The following is an 18,041-nucleotide window of genomic DNA, read 5'->3' as shown; positions in this document are numbered from 1 at the left end:
GTCCATCACCTCTCCTGTCTTTCCTTTTGTGTGTCTCTTTCTCTCAAATGCCACACCTCCCCCTCCCTCCCTCCCTCCCTCCCTCCCCCTCTCCCATATTTCCTATTTTCCCCATTGGTGTGCTTTTTTCCATTGCTGTCTCCCCTGTCTCCATATGGAAATGACAGAGTAGACGAGATGGATCTGTATATTAAAGCCTAGCTGACATTAGAATTAGCATAATGTGTTGTGGCCTTAGGGCAGTACCTGCCATCTGCATTAGCCTGTAGACACACAGACACTAAAAATGTCATACACACACAGACAAAGAAAACCCTCATGCATAGACACAAACAGAGAGTTCACGTTTTAAGTACAATTCATTTTACTCCCCAAATATGGCGGCATTGTAAAGTAATACGTTGGTTCAAATGAATGAATAAAGTGTTTTTTATTTTTATTTTTATTTTACAATATTGATGGTGATTTTCTCTTTCCTGGCGCACAGATAAAGATGAGCCATCCAGCTACATCTGCACTACCTGTAAGCAGACCTTCACCAGCGCCTGGTTCCTGCTTCAGCATGCCCAGCACACTCATGGCATCCGCATCTACCTGGACCACCACCCAGTCAACTGCTCCCTCACTCCCCGCATGGCTCTGCCTCCTCCCCTGTGCGCTGATGCCCTGCCCCGCTCCCCTCTCCCCACTTTCCTTGGTGACACCAACAACCCATTCCACCTCCTCCGCATGGCTGCGCCCTTGCTCAGGGAACACCCCCCTCCACCAGGGTACATGGAGACCCGGCTGCCTGCAACGCCACCCTTTATCAGCCCTCCCCCACCCCCTAGACCCGCTCTAGAGCGGCTGGGCCCAGAGGAGATGGGGCTGCTGTCCCAGCACCCCAGTGCCTTTGAGAGGGTAATGCGGATGACCCCCATGGAGCCTCCTTCCATGGACTTCTCCCGACGTCTGAGAGAACTGGCAGGCAACACTACCAATAATGGGGGGCCCACACCTCCTCTCTCACCCAACCGTGTGCCACCAATGCATCGCTTGCTGAGTCCCACACTTTTCCAGGCAGGCGCCAAGCCCCCGGCGTTTCTCACCTATGCCCCGCAGCCACCCACTCCTCAGGGGGGACATGGTTCTTCCAGCCCTCCTGACACCCAGGGTCAGAACCAGACCCCGGGGAAATCCAAATCCTGTGAGTTCTGTGGAAAGTTTTTCAAGTTCCAGAGCAACCTTATAGTCCACAGACGCAGTCACACAGGAGAGAGGCCGTACAAGTGTCATCTATGTGACCATGCCTGTTCCCAGGCCAGCAAGCTTAAGAGGCACATGAAGACACATATGCACAACAAGTCTGGGTCCATGAGTGGCTCCCCAGAACAGGAAAATAGAGAAGAGGGAGGAGAGGGTGGAGAAAAGAGTAGGAAGGGAAGTTCAAGAGGGATGGGGATAGACAATGAGGAGGATGAGGAAGAAGAGGAGGAAGAAGAAGAGGAGGAAGAGGAAGAAGAGGAAGAACTGCGGAATGGAAGTCGGCCAGATTCAAACTTAAGCGAAGACTTCCCGGAGTTCAGCCAGAATAGGGTGAATGGCCCCAGACAGTGTCCGGGGGAGAAAACCCTAAACAGGGATAGAGTAAGTGACAGTGGCGGGGTGGGCATCATGCACCCGTACAACCATCTGGACAATCACCTTAGACTTAACCCGAACAAGAGAGGCCTGGAGAGACAGCCTAATGGAGATGGTGGAGAGAGGGGTGAAGAAAGAGAGAATGAGAGGGAGCAGCACAGAGAGCGAGATCAGCAGGTGGAGCAGAGGCCTGTAATGAACGGCAGGATCAGTATATCTGAAGCAGACTGCTTCCCTGGGCTGTTCCAGCGTCGGCCCACCCCCATCACCAGCCCAAACCCCTCCAACAACAAGAGGATCAAAATAGAGAAGGAACAGCTGGAGCTTCCCCCGACCTTACCCCTCATCTCCCCGGAGAATGTCTACTCTCAGCTCCTGGCAGGCTACGCTGCTTCACGCCACTTCATCAGAGAACCTTTCTTGGGATTCACAGATTCCCGTCAGTCGCCGTTCGCCACCTCCTCCGAGCACTCCTCCTCCGAGACGGGAAGCCTCCGCTTCTCCACCCCGCCAGGGGAGATAATGGAAGGAGGTAGCGCCTCTGGCCGCAGTGGCAGCAGCACTCCTCACCTCCTGCGAGGACCTGGACCCGGCAGGCCCCCGAGCTCTAAGGATAGGAGGAATGACACCTGCGAGTACTGTGGCAAGGTGTTCAAGAACTGCAGCAACCTAACGGTGCACCGACGCAGCCACACAGGCGAACGGCCCTACAAGTGCGACCTGTGCAGCTACGCCTGCGCCCAGAGCTCCAAGCTGACGCGCCACATGAAGACCCATGGGCAATTTGGGAAGGATGTGTACCGCTGCGACATCTGCCACATGCCCTTTAGCGTCTACAGCACGCTGGAGAAACACATGAAGAAATGGCATGGCGAACATTTGATGGCCAGTGAGGTCAAACTGGAACAGGCAGACAGAGGTTAAGCCAGCAACCATTCGTTATTTAGCCTACAGTGTACACAAGCAAACAATCACACACACATAAGCAAAAGCAGACACACACATGCACACACAACATCCCTATAACCACTTCTTCAGCTAGGCGGCTTGGCTGGATAATCTCTCTCTCTTTAAAAAAATGTAGACTGATTGATGTTCATCTTTTTTTTTCTTGTCACAGAAACTGCCACCTGAGAATATAAACAAAGGGAAACTTTAATGAGAACTTGTCTGGAATGCACAATATGGTATTTCTTGGCAAACTGTCTGAGGATTTTATCAGTTAAGAATCCATGGAGCCTTTCTACTGTGCAATAATTTCTGTATTTATTGGATTTTTGTAATGATATTTGGCATGTGCAGGTACATCTTTGTGGGATTTCATATGGAGTTAGTTTTGAAATGTGCTAAAACTTTTTTCTTTCTCAAATGCGATAACTGGGAAGAAGTCACCATTAATACACATTTTCTTTGTTTTCTCCTTTAAGGAAGCTTATTATCATGTCTGAGTAAAACTGTGCAAAGCAGTTGATTTTTAAAGTAAAAATAATTGTTTTTTATATGAACTGCAGCAGCGGACTACAATCCACTCCCTAATACAGGCCTAAAGCACTGAATGTCAGCCTGACAATAAAACATGCTGGATTTCAAAAATCCAACATTATCTTAAAGACCTGATAAGTTACATTTATTCAGGGAATTTGTCCTTGAAAATATTGGCATGTGAATAATTTCAAAATGCAGTTGCTGTATTGCTGTCCTTGCTTGAGTCAGGACATAAATAAAGGTTGCACTTAATGGAGGTACCTTTAACTGATGCTCAGTACATTCCCAATGTAGGATTGAATACCATATTTAATATGTTGAATAAGTTAAGACTACTTATGATTATTGTGAGGAGAACAGTCCTGTTTATGTTTTGTAAATATATTCTTTTTTTGATATGTTAAAGTAGCCCCGACTGTACGTGAAATACGGCCTAAAACTAAACAATCAGAAGACCAGCTGCTGGCATCTCTGACAGTATATGCTCAGTGTAACTACCATTCATTATTGCTTCATCAGACCCACCTGATTATCTCCCCCACTCCCTCATCCTATGTGTGCTTACTCAAAGGCAGTTTGTTAAACTAAAGCTACTTCAACAATTGTAACACTTTCTAAATCATTCTCCATGTCCCTCTTGTGTCTCCATCTCCCTGCCGTAGCCTCACTCTCTGACCCAGGTCGACTCCCCATGTCCCCTTAGGATCCACAAAATGGTTCCAAATGCAATTCACATCATTATGTGTTAGCGTGTGTGTTCTTCTCTCTGCAGTGTGTTCTAAGCCTCTCTCTCTGACGGTGTCTTTTCACAGTTCACTAGCTCAGATTCATGCATTAGAGCGGCTTTTAAAGGGAAGCCTGTTCATTCGCCTCACAAAGTGATATGGGTTTAACTCCCAGTAACAGATTTTGCGACAATGTCCATGTTAGTGACTTTTGAGGATTACAGTTTTTATTTTCTGCATCGTTCATCCTTAAATGAATCTGTTGGAGAAAAAAAAAGGCTATTTTATGAGTTATGATAATTTTGAGCACAGCTGCAAGGGGGATGGCCATGCGACCTTGAGTAGGGGCTATTCTTATGGTAAAAATTAAAGATTGAAACTAAGAAATGAAGAAGTGTGAGAAAGAAATGGAGGGAGAAAGAGCAAGACCTTGGCCAGGGAGGAGAGTCGTTCAAATTAAATTGGAAGCATATGAATAGTGTGTTTTCTTTACCCAAATGCACATCTACTGGCCACATCTTGTAACGGACCATCAGAGTGAGCGTGAGAGGGAGGGAGACGGTAAAGCCACATGAAAGGAAATTGAGACTACATCTTTCATTTTATTACTGCAATTTTCAATCATCCTCACTTGAAAGTTTGACCTGCTATTTCGACCTATTGTCAGGTTTTATCTGTATAATTGTTTTGATAGAAAAAAAGGATTATACTGTATCTTAAATGCAAATTCCTCTTTTTTTAATTTTAAAAAGGAAATGATGAGGCCACAGCAGTTCTCCATAAGCTAGTTCAATATATTAACAGCGAATTGACATAAGAAGTGAGATCGGCTGAAGAGCATGTTACGCTTACACCATGAGAGCAGAAATCCCGATCCTGTTGTAGACACACAGTGTATTCATTCTAGTGAAACTCAGTTCAGCCAAAATGAGGCACACAACTGAAATATATCACATCCAAACGATGAACAGTGGAACCCTGACAGAGATCCAAATCACACATGGACATTCAGGCTTACATGTTTACAGTGTTGAAGTATGCCATTAATAAAATACTCTGTGTAAGTGTTTAAATGATAATAAAGTATTGTTTTCGCCAATGTTCTTTCAAATGTTTTTGAATGCCATAGCAGTTTTGTATGATTATCATGGTGGAGGGATTCTATCTTCATGAATATGTTTCTGTATGATTACTTGTTCACTGTATGGGAAGAACATTTTTGAAATGTAATATTGCAGAATCATGCCAGATTTTTTTCTAACAAGAGTGGTGCCATTATTGACTTTTTTGTTTTGTTTTATTGACTTTTTCTTTTTTCTTTTGAGATAATTTCTGCTATTGGTTTGGTGAAGCTATCCTCCTTGGATGTAAAACAAAAAAGACCAGAATTACATGAATGAGATGATCCTAAAGGAAGAACTTTGGGAAGGGGAATGCAATGCATTGAGCAGGAATCCTTTTCCAAATCAATTTAATGAGACATTCATGAACATTGACTTTTATTTTTCCTCATGGTTGGTTGAAGGTCTTGTGGTGGCACTTACAACTGTAATTTTAAATACATTTTCATATTTCACTTTTCACAACTTTCACTTACACTCTTTGTACAAAAGTTGCTTTGTTTGTTTTTTGTTGTTTTTTTTTGGGGGGGGGGGTGCATCATTGTGAAAAAAAGTGATTTCAGAACAGTACACATCTGCTGTTTTGAACATATATGTATTTTTGTAATGTGTTGAAAAATCAATACAAGAAAGTCAACACTTCAATAAATGTTGCAATTGCTCTACGATTGAAGCAACTTTTCATTCTGATTATTTCATCCTCCTTTTCTTCTACCATTGTGATTAATAGCACACATTGGAACAGCTGTATAGGTACATACTAGGTTTAGTGTTCAGCTACAACTACAATGCATAACTCTATTGTTGCTGCACCACAATTCTAATCTAGTCCTAACTAGACGTACTTTTTTTATCAACTTCTGTAAGGGGCTTTGCCAAAATAACATTGCAGAAAAAGCTGTTTATAAGACCATTCTGATGATTCTGATTCTGAGGTTGGCTTTAGGGTGTGGAACCTTGTATTACTGCCAACTACCAGCCAACAGTGGCGGACCTATGCAGGATTTAAACCATCAACATTCTCCTGGGTCAGAGTGTAATAAAACACACAACATGCATTTATAAATAGGACACAGGGAAAAGATTTCGCACTGAACATTTCCATTTATTGTTAGTAAGGAAAACTAATTGTTTGTCACGTGTTTCTCCTCTGCTGTGATGGCACCCTCTGTTTAGACCCAGACACATACAGGAGGGTGCCAATGGCTTGTGTAAGGGCTGTTACCAGGGGAAGGCACCACATCTGGTCTAGATGGAGGGGCACTTTACCTGTCAATCAGAATCAGAATCAGAACCGTTTATTGCCAAGTACGTTACACATACAAGGAATTTGACTTGGTGAATGGTGCATAACAATAAACAATGAACTCAGTGCAATAATCGAGACATAATTTAAGAATATATAAACATTAAAATTTACCGTAAAATGTGGTAAACAAATACACAGATACCGGTACTTTAAAACAAGTATATTACAAAAGTGGCAAGTGTATTTAATTAAAGAAACTGCAAGGGTGTGTTCTAGTGTGTAACAGTAGGAAATTGTCCTGGGGATGTAAGAGTCAGTGGGGGTCCCGGGCTTTGTTGATGAACCCAACTGCAGAAGGGAAGAAACTGTTCATCTGGCGTGAGGTGTTGGTCCTGATAGACTGCAGCCTCCTGTCAGAGGGATCGAACAGTTTATGTCCAGGGTGAGAGCAATGCTATTTTAATTGTTTTTGATTGAGGACTTGCCTAAAAATGTGTTTTAGAATGTTTTGTAATTTCATTGTTGGTTGAGTATTTTGTTAAATCTCCTGTGATATAATTGATTATCAGATACCATTCTATGTCTCTTAGCAGGAGGAGGCTGGAGTTCATGACTACAATTACAACTCACACAGTTTCTTGCAGAAAATAAAATCATGAATGGTGCACAAAACAAAAATGACATACCAACTCTCATACATCGAGATAAGACCAGGAAAAAGCAACTCTATTCAGCTATCACCTCCAAAACATTCATCCCTGTCCCTCAGATCCACACTTTGATCATGAATGGAAGGAAACTGCCGACATGGCCACAACAAACCCCTTCCTGTCACTCAACTCAGCAGATGACCACCAACTGACACAACCAATCATCCCCAAATCTGACCTGAAAAAAATGAAAATCAAAGCCCCTGAAAAAGACAACGTAGACACCAGCCGAATCAAGAAAGTACCAGAAACCTACCTCATCTTGCTCTCCCTCCTCTTCACCACCTGTCCCACTGCCACTCACTTCACCTTGCCCAGGCAAAAAGCCACAGTCACAAAGATCCAAAACATCCTACGAGCTACAGACCCATCAGCCTCCTCAGCCACATCGGTAAACTGTCTCAACAGCATCCAAAATAAAACAATAAAATTGTCATACAGACTGCCACAGTACATCAGTACCCATTACATCCAAAGAGTCTCAAAACCATCCGAGAGAAACATAATCCTCACAGAGTAATACATACAGAAAGCCATTCAGCTAATCCAAGAGGGACATTGGGCTACTGGAACTTTCCATAATCCTCCAAAACAAACCAGCATAACTATCAAGATCAAATTCCCATCACCCCCCATGATGACATTTAACTCCATTCAATTTAGATTCCACACAACTCATACATCTAATGCATTATCTTTTAAATTGTCGTTCTCTTTTACCTATCTAGTTATTATTATTATTTATTTATAATCGTACCTTAATTAGCTTTGCTCCCTGACTGCTATTTATTTATATATAAACAAAAAAGAAACCCACCAAAGGCCTGGCATGGGGCAAGCAGCCTCCAAGCCTCCAGAGTAGGCTCCTCCTCCATCTCCTTCCTCAGTCTCTACCCTCAAATCATAGCTTCTTGATAGAAAAGGGCAAAAGCACTGAGCTATACTTCATGCTCACAACCTGAACTAACTAACTAACTCACTCACGCACTCACTCACTCACTCACTCACATGCCTTAAAATCAGTGGTGGGCCGTCAGGGCCAGCATGGCCTTCTCTGCTGGCCTAAACAGAATCACAAAGTTATAGCTATTTTATAATTTAATAATTTTTCATAAATACACTACATGTATTATAATTTATAAAAATATTTTTCCCATTATCTTATTTTCTCATTGCACAGCTCCTGTCTTCCTCAGTTGCTCTGCTTCCATTGCAGCTTGTTTTAAGTAGAACTTTTATCCAATCAGATTTCACCTCTGTGTCTCTAGGTAGAAGAGAGGCCCCAGGCCTGCAGACTCACAAGTGAATCCCTTTGCAGTTTAAGGGAATGGGGACGATATTGTTGATTGTCATAGTGTTCAACCAATCAGATCTTTAGTTTGACATGTTGGGTGTATTCTTTGACATGTCAGAGCCTTCTAGGTGGCCTACAAGTACGTCAGCATTAACGTGCGCTGTGATTGGTCAGTGGGCTAGCGTGACTGTTTTGAAGCTCAAGCAGCTTGCAGAAGTTAGTATTAGTAGTAACAGTAATGTAAGAAGTTATGACATTGACATGACATTTTTAGTGTTTTGCTTGGTGTAGATTATATATTTTTTTTACCTAGATTTGCTTTTTTAACACTCAATGGCTGAAGGAGGAGAAACTTTCATAACAGAGGAGAGATTTCTGGAGAAGGACATTTCAGGAAAAGCTGGACAGGATGGTCAACCTCACAGCTAGCACAGCCCTGACCCAGCATGGAAAAGGATTTGTACGAACAGTATTTCAGCATTGGAGAAGCGTTGCACATTTTATGGCTGGGAATGCGTTTTATTTGCAACTGAGTGTTCAATCTTGGTGTTTGGAGCTTTACATGACATTCACTGGGTCAGGTCTGTTTTCTGGTAAGGGCAGTTGTCTCGCTATGGGTGCCCCCAACCCACGGGCCACATCACAACTGCACTGTCTATATTTATGCTCCTAAACTAAAAAAGGACAATAATAATAATACAAATAGTTGATTATACTGTTAAATGTATTAAATTGAAGCTGTCCCCAAATATTTGACTCAAGGGTAGCTTAACCACGTCAAAAAGATGCTACCAGCATAGGTTTTCACCTAGTCTTGTTCAGTTATAAGAGGCAATGCAATGCAAACTGCAGCAGTTGTTGAAGTGTGATGTCTTAAGGTCTGTGAGTTGATATTTTAGGGTTGAAATTCAAGAAATACCTATCATGTTGTCAGTGAGGAATCTTGCTAGCTTGCAGTTAACAATCTTGGGGAAAGACAGAACACAAGAATGGTAGGTACTAAATCTTGATCAGAATCTGACAAATAATATTTCACATTGTACTAGTATATTGATTAAAAAAAGACACCTTCCAAAGTGTTACTTCAGAGAAGACTGCTAGTATACCTTCCTTGTTCTTAGATAACAATACGAATGAGAGTGAGACTCACAGCTTTTATTTCTGAAGGTAGCTGTTGACAGACTCATGCTTCATAAATGAGTCCTGGCATGAGTGTGGGGACCCATAAGGTATTTCTTGATATCAGGCCAACAGCAGTCAAGCCTGTCCTCACTTGAGCCTCCAGGCCATTGAATAGCATAACAAAAACAGTGCATGCATTGATGTGTGTGTTTGTGTGTGTGTGTGTGTGTGTGTGTGTGTCCTACCTTAAAGAGAAAACAGTAGAAGAGGGAAGAGACACAATGGAGTGGAGATAGTGGAGTGTAGAAAGGAAAGAGAGCTTGTAAAGGGCGGGTTTGTGTGAGAAAGTCAAATCAGGAGAAATTCTGATGGTTGCCAACTCATGCCACACACAACAACCCATGACTCAGTGTCCCAGTGCAACAAGATTATGCATGGTTCAACGTCAAAATATAAGTATTACGTTAACATAGTCTGAAAATAATGAAATTGCTTACATAAATAATGATTGTAGGCATTGGTGTTTGCAGGAGGGTTCTGACTTTTCCTAACTGTTTGTGTGTGTGTGTGTGTGTGTGTGTGTGTGTGTGTGTGTGCCTGAAGATGACATCTGGGTGCCATGTTGATGACCCACAGCTCTTATCCTAGCAATGGCACAACATCGACAAAACAATTGCAATAGCATGACTTTCTGCAAACGGTTAGTAGTTGCAGATGCTTTGAATGATTCCAAAAAGGGTAAAAGAAAAATGGATTCAATCTCATATGTCAAGTGATCTTGTTTCTCTCTTTTTATATATTTAAAACACATAAAGGGACAGTTTTTGTATGGCATTACACTTATTTTGCTCATCTGATTGACATGATGTAGAACAAAGTTGTGTATTTGGCTTCCAAAATTGCAAATCATATCACAACCTCAAGGATCTTATTATAAAACATAGTTTCTATATTTTGGCAAAACCTTACACTCATACTGAACTGTGTATTTTTTTTACAAGGGCTGCTCTCCTTATAATCAGGCCACACAAATGTGTGCTCACAGACCCATTCCGGCAACTTATCTGCCACCAACCCATCTTGCACAGTTCACATGTGACATGAGGTTAAAAAAACTCTCTTTTAAGCTTGTTTAGGAGAAGTCCCCCGCCTGTGTGTCCAGCTCCATGGGAGAAAAGTGGCCTTGAGCGCCAGTGGTGAGGATGTGCTGTATCCTCTTCACCAGAACGCACTGGGCAGAGGCCCTATAGTCACAGACAGAGTGTCGCGGAGCGGGAGATGGGAAATCAGGGTTTGGAGTAAAACCACGTCCTCAGAGAACTGGGTGTCAGCAGGGACTGTGGTTCGTGTCCTGGGCCACACAGAACCACAAGGCCACCGCAGGGACCTGACTTTCTCTGTAGATATCCAGTTACTAATCTACTGGCCCTGACCAGTACCCAGTCAAATGGTGCTGCCTGCCCAGCGGGCAGACTGGGCTTCGCCCTGCGACACACAGTAAATCCGGCCCAGCTGAATGCTCTTGGGAAAAGGAGGAAAAAGGAGGGAGGAAAGGATGGGGGGCAGAGAGAGCAATTTAGAAGGGTGGTCAGGAGACAGAGAGCAGTGTGGTCGAGCGTGGTCACTCAACAGCTTTGCCTTGGGAAGATTCTCTCTTCTGGGAGAATCTGACCCAAACGAACAAAGGTTTTGTGGTTATGTCGAGCGTGTAACTAAAGGACAGGAAACGCAGACTTTTTCAGAGGGAGGAAAATCACTAAAGCCACTCGGTGGGAGGTTTTGGCCGTTTACGGCGCAATCATGTCATCAAGTATCAGAACGGCACTCATCTCAAAACACACATGACAACTCATGGTTGGTATAATTGCCTCCCTTATATTCAGAAAATTTCTTAACTAGGAAAACTGCAATCTTTCTTTAACTCACATTCACATAATTATGGCTATTATAATTCTGTATGTAGCTCATATTATTATATCTTTCTCTTTCTCTTTTTATTTTTTGGTCAGTGGGGTTATGACATACAACAGTATTATAAGATTGTATTGTAAAATGACTTCCAAGAAAGAAACGAAGGAACATTGTAATCCTATGTTTCACAGTTAGACTGACAATTGGTTCCCTTAAAACTCTTCATAACGATAAGACGGATGAGTGAACATACATGATTGTGAAGACACCTGATGTGATCCACTTTAACACTGATTTGCCTTCAACTGATCTTGTTTTTATCAGTAAAACAACTCAGTGGGTTCCTCCTGAAGCCCTCTTGAACATTGTCCGTCACCTCACCATGGAGATAGTCAAGCATAACATTTATTTATCTTTGCGCTCCAGACACACCCTCTCTGTCTGCGTATTTAATGACGGCTGCTTTCAGTCTCCATCACTTGCTTTGACTGTCATAACCTCATCTGTATCTATTTCAATTTCTTAGTTCTTCGTTCTCTGTTTCCGCTCCCTAGCCTGCTTCTACTTGATTGATTCCTTACAGATAAACTTTCTCTCCCTCTCCTCTTCACCCTCCCTCCCTCCCTCCTTTTTTTCAGAAACAAACTCTTTTCTCTCTTTCCTGCCCTATCTCCCACTGTCAGCGTAATTCCATTGGTGTCAGACCTCCCAGAGGGGCCCAGACACAGGTAGCTACCACGGTGGGGAAGCTTCTCTGCTGTCGGCTTCCTGACGCCCGACCTGCCCCCCCCAGCACACGCTCACACACATGCACACCTTGCCTCAGGGGGGTCAATGTCATTGTTGGCATTGGGTACATGCTAGTCGTGGTGCAATATTAAATCTTCTCATTTGATTTGGACTGTAATTATGTCGTAAAAACAAACTGGCTGTGAAGCCGTAGCCCGCCAGTGTGATCTACTTTCATCAAGTGCAGACTGGCTTAATTATAGAGTGCGCCATACACCCATCTTTCACTGGGCAGCTTTTCCTGCTGCTTCTTTAAGCCATCACATTCTTTTATTGTGCGTTAATCATAAGGCAATTGGACCGTTTGCAATGGCTGGGGGTATATTTTAACTCTGGTCTGTATACATCCTGTGAATTGTGAAAAAGAAAGTCAAGAGTTAAGCAGTTGTACATGGTAATGGGATCTGATGCTTCCTCTATTTCTGCCGTGTACTTAATGATATGGTTTTCATACCACAGCGGTATTCAAATGTGAGGAATCTCTGCTGAGAATAAAGGATTTGATGTTCTTTGTGAACCTTAAATTGAGTGTGTGAGGTTAGACAGATAAATGAGTACATTTTACAATAAATGATCAAATCTCATCAAAGGAAATCACACTGATGTGAACGACTGTAAATACAACTTAGATTGTTTCCTCATGGGATTTTATTTCAGTTTCATTATCTTAAGAGGGAACCATAAAGCACTTGAAAAAATAACACTGAAGCTCAAAGATCTATGAAGTTTATTAGCAAATTATTTCCTCATATAGTCGCTGCTTTTTATCTGTTTTTTACATGCAGACATCTGAAATGCATGTTTGTTTAGGCCTGCATGTGCCACATAGTTAAGTCAAACCAGATTCCACCTTCACATCAACTCGCACAGGAGGATGCCAGATGCCAAATTGCAACATATGGCAATATGTACATTCATTTTTTTCAGTTTTAGAGCACTGCTCAAATCACTCAAACGATTAAATAATTTGCTCTGTGTATTATGTGTCTCAAACTGATCTCCCGTTTATCTGATTTCAGTTAAATTGTGTATGATTGTAATGAAGTCAGTTACTAGTAACTAGGACTTGTGGCGGATAAATTAAAATAAAAAAAAGTCACTCAGGAAAGACAAAATCAAAAATCTAGAAGTATTCATTTTCTCAGAATAAAAAACAGGCTAGAATTATAATCTTGATGTCAATGCATACTGGCTAGAAATAAGAGAACACAACAAGGGTTGATTTCAGAGATGAGTGTGTGAGGGAGGGATGCAAGATGGAGCCGTCTGGGGACTGACCCCTTTATGTCTTAATAGTTGAGCTGAAAAAGAGGGGAGACTATGAAAGCTGAAGGGTCATCGAGGGAGAACTCCCTCGTTTTTGTCCCTCTCCATCGGCCTTTCATGATGGGTTGTGACAGGTGTGTGAAGTGGGCACCTTAGCAGAGGTAATTGCCATTTCTCTCCTGTGGGTCATTGTTTGCCCCTTTGCCTGAAAAGACCATTAGAAAAAGAGGATTTTAGTTTGTTACAATTCCAGTGTTAAAGATGAAGACTTCGTAATTCTCTTGTTCTCTCAGGAATAAATTTAATACAATTCCAAAATATTCGGAGTGCATCCATTATCAGCGTAGTGCGCTGTGCATAAACACATCCTGCTGATGCTGCTGTTATTTAGCTGAAACAGGCTGCTGTGGCTTCGCTGCAGAAACCATAATGGTACCACTGAGGAGTCATAAAGGTGATTAAACGATCAATGGAGACTCTTTGAGGTTATTGATTCACCCTTGTTTGAGACACAGCTCAAACCAAACTATAGATCACTGACTGCCCTAAGACAGTTGGATGTGTTCATGAATGTCTTTTTAATTGACTTATTTTTGGTAACATGGTATGTTGGAGTCTGGCACAACATTTGTGAACACAAGGTCACCATCAAGTGGCGGTGCTGGCAATTTAGCTTTTTTAACATTAGCTTGCTAATCCCCCCATGTTTTCATGCTAACGTTTCACTGGTTACAGTAAACGAGCGGTCAGCATGCTAGTGGTCAGCATCAGTGCTCCTGCTACTAGGAGACCACAGCCACGAGGAGAGTGGACGGCCTCTCTGGAGATAGATGGAGCTGCTAGGGTTTGCGCTGGCTGAATTTGAGTTGCTGTGAGGATCCGTCTCTGAAGCTGGCACCCCTCTCCTCCCAGCAAAGTAGTGTTCCAGCGAGGGATCGGGGTGCAGTTTTTGTCTCATTAGTGGTCTCATAAATACAGTGGTGGGCCGTCAGGGCCTGCAAAGCCTCCTCTGCTGGCCTAAACAGAATCAAAGTTAGAGCTATTTTATAATTTAATATTTTTTCTTAAATACACTACATGTATTATAATTTCTAAAAATATTTTTCCTATTATCTTATTTTATCATTGCACAGCTACTGTCTTCCTCAGTTGCTCTGCTTCTGAGAGGCCCCAGGCCTGCAGACTCACAAGTGAATCCATGTGCAGTTTAAGTGAATGGGGACGATATTGTTGATTGTCATAGTCTTCAACCAATCAGATCTTTAGTTTGACATGTTGGGTGTATTCTTTGACGTGTCAGAGGCTGCTAGCTGGCCTAGTCATACGTGATTGGTCAGTGGGATAGCGTGACATGTTGGGCGTTGACAATCACAATATCTGCTGCCTCTGTGGAGCGGACATTTTCAGCCCTCAAACGCATTAAAACTTATTCAAGAAATACAACTGGGGAGGCTCGACTGCCTTCACTGGCGTCCATGAATCGAGAAGGACTTCTTACTGGAACTAAAACGCACGGAAGTACTGAACAACTGTGGTATTAAACTCTTTATTAACAAAGAAAGGAGGAACAGCAGCTAAATAGCATTGCTTTTGCAGTATTATTTGTACAACTTGTTTTTATGAAGATGGATCTTTGTTTGGTTTAATATGTGATAGAAACTATTGTTACGTCCAATGTTGCTCTTGGGACACATTTAGCCAGTGCCAGTGTTGGCAACTTGACGACTTTCTCGCTAAATCTGGGGACTTTCCAAACCCTCGTGGCCTAACCCTTTTTTTGTTAAAAGCTACTAGCGACAAATCTACCGACTTGTTCTGGTGTTGTTGGAGATTTTTCTGGTGTTTTGACATTAAAGCACGTACGTTCTGCACTCTCGTGAACGAGCAGCGCGTGCTGCCATGAGCCCCTCCGCCGCCTCCCCAAAGCACACACAGGCGGGTACTCTCACAGAAGCCTCGCGCAGCAGTCCCAGCTGCAGTCAGAGAAGCGAGGAGACGCACTCTATCTACAGGTGTTGGCTTCATTTCTGCACGAAACAAATAATAACCATAGCTGTGTTTCAGCTGCAGGACAGCAGTGAAGGCCCAGGTATAAAATGCATGGCCCGCCACTGGATAAACAGTAAATTCAAATAAAATTCAGTGCCACATAGCATATTGCGATTTTCCAAGCTACCGTAGTTAGCTGTCATCAGCTTTAGCTGTCATATTTGTTGATGCTGCGATGAGGCTTTCGTCATTTGGAAGTGGCCGTGGTTTCATCTCTTAGCCCCTCGATCACTTTTGGGATATTTTTTTAATTTATATAGGAAAAAACTTTTGAAAATATTCTGGTTGCTGCGAAGCACTAAACATTACCTTGCTCGAGCTTTCCTGACGGTGTAGTCCTAACTGGCGTAGCTATTAGTAAGTACCTTGTACACCAACTCGTCTGGGCTGGTTTTGTATAGTGGCTGCACCACTAATTACAGACCATAATTCTTCTAATACTCCGCTCTACAGGTTGGCTGAGCCTCTTGACAGTCTATGGTTGTAAAGTGGCAATGGTCTCAACCTCCTGAGTGCTGGGATGGTTGTCCCCCATCTGTGGCATGAGTGACTGGGCCTGGAGAATACTGGCAATTCAGGAACATGTAGTCATAAGGGTAAGGATACTCAACCAAACGTCCGACCAAGCCTGATGTTTGAGGTTCGCTGCTAAAGCCGTGCCTACCCACAGCTTGGACATATGGAGGTGGGGGCTGCAAGCCTTGCTCTTTTGTCTCAGATTCATAGTTCCCTTCCTCACAGCTTTTATGCACTTGGGAAAACTCACCTGCCAGGTACTCTGAGAAAAAGGGCCAGGTTGCTAGGACCAAGTGGTTCTGGAGCACTGGAGGTAAACCACTGAGTGCTCTTGTGGAAGTTCCCTCATTGGAAAAGACATTTTGGAGGAACAGGAAATGCCTAGGAGCAGAAGTTAAAGATGTTCAGTAGAATACAAGGCAAATAATTTAATAGCAAGGTTTCTTAGCTAAACATGCACTACCTACAGCAATTAAGAAATGAAAAGGGTCTGAAAGCTAAAGTGGACCTAATTCAGTAAATTAACAATAGCATCAGTTATTTATGAGTAGAGGCAGGCTGACGAGAAGTTGAGGGTGTTGGGCCTGCAGAAGAGCTACTGGCATATCTGGAATAATACAGGTGCAACAAACAAATCTGAGCTGTAAGAAGCTGCTGCTGGTCCTCTCTCAACACTGGACTCAGGGTAGCTAGGAGCACTTTTAGAGGTAGCCCCAGAACCAGACGCTGCAGGGGCAAATCCACCAGAAGGCACCATCCAGTTAGAGCCAGCAGAAGCATGGCAGCTAGTAGTAAGAGATAATTAGGAGAAGCTCTGACACATCTTTTAAAATGTGGACAAAAAGGAAACTTTACTTGACTACCAGTCAGCCTAACGGGGGAAACACTGTTGAAAAGCAGACAAAGCATAAGCACAACATGCTTAACATAAATCATTAAAAACAGCACAAAGAAATGGTTGCTTACTGTGGAGAGAAACAGTCATTATGGTGAATGAGCAGCTCAAGTGCTACAATGATCCTGTGGAAGGTTTATAAATGTTGCAGGTGACCTGCACTGACCAATCAGAACAGTTAACGATACACAGCTGCTAGCGAATGAATGCTGATAAAGGTGTGTCCCTCATGCGGAAACTTCAACAGTGAGTGGCCCAATCCCAATCTCCCCCCTCACGGACTCGAGGACTCTGAGGCGCGCTCCCGCGAAGTCCATGAGGGTTTAGGGCTGTCCCACTGTCAAATCATCCAGTGTCTGAGGCTCTCTCACACATTTTGAGCCCTTTATGAACCCTTACCGTAAACAGTGGTGTATAAAGTACCCAAAAGCCATACTTGAGTAAAAGTAAAGATACCTTACTGGAAAACGACTCCAGTAAAAGTCACCTATTAAAATACTACTTGAGTAAAAGTCTTAAAGTATCTGATATTTACTGTACTTAAGTATCAAAAGTAGTTTTCTGATACTAAATGTACTTAATAATTGAAAGTAAAAGTACAAGTAAATGCTGTTAATAAAAAAGCAAAGGGTCAGAATTTTGAGAATTATGAAGTTTATTCTTTTAAGTGCTGTGGCCACCATGACCAAGGACAAGGAGTTGTGTTGAAAATAATTGGGTTGGCCATCTAGGAGCAACAATGTTCAACATCATATATTGTACATAAGTATACTTTTGCATCTACTATGAACTATGGGCCTGATTTGAACACAACAGGCAAAGGTTCTGCTCAAGCTGAATCTGCAATTGGTCGACTGCTACCATCATAACTCGATCTGATCATCCACAAAATGACTCAAATATCAAAACATGATCAATACTAAAGTATTACAAAACGTAATGCGGCGCTCTCGTTAGCTAACTAGTGCTGCAATGATTATAGCTATGATGACTCAAATCAACAACATCTCACAACTGTCAACACTTCCTCAGCTCACTAACTCGCTAGCGATCTGTCTACTACACTAATTGTCTCATTTGATTTACGATAGCTAGCGAACGTTAGCCTAACATACACCATGTATAGCTACATTAGAAGATCAGACACCTGTCTCCCCCCCCCCCCCTCCCCCCAAAGATATACTCTGTGGGAAACACTGCTAGATATCTGAACAGGTTTATGATCATTATGATAACTAAACATTAACGTTGCGGCTCATGGGATTCATCTTAATTTACCCCAATGTGTT

The 18,041-nt window shown here is 42.7% G+C and overlaps 1 protein-coding gene across 3 annotated transcripts in view; it reads left to right on the top strand.

Annotated features, from left to right (window-relative positions):
- bcl11bb (BCL11 transcription factor B b) overlaps positions 1-4,300 on the top strand; it is a 28,099-nt gene extending 23,799 nt beyond the window's left edge. For all 3 annotated transcript variants that reach the window (XM_079180780.1, XM_079180781.1, XM_079180779.1), the window contains one exon: positions 488-4,300. In XM_079180780.1, coding sequence (XP_079036906.1) covers positions 488-2,544 — 2,057 coding nt within the window. In that variant the 3' untranslated portion in view covers positions 2,545-4,300. The remainder of the gene's footprint in view (positions 1-487) is intronic.
- Positions 4,301-18,041: the final 13,741 nt, after the last annotated feature.

The sequence above is a fragment of the Pholis gunnellus genome (genome assembly GCF_910591455.1).
Source record: "Pholis gunnellus genome assembly, chromosome: 19".
Taxonomy (NCBI): Eukaryota; Metazoa; Chordata; class Actinopteri; order Perciformes; family Pholidae; genus Pholis; species Pholis gunnellus.
This window is presented reverse-complemented; position numbering and strand designations above follow the sequence as displayed.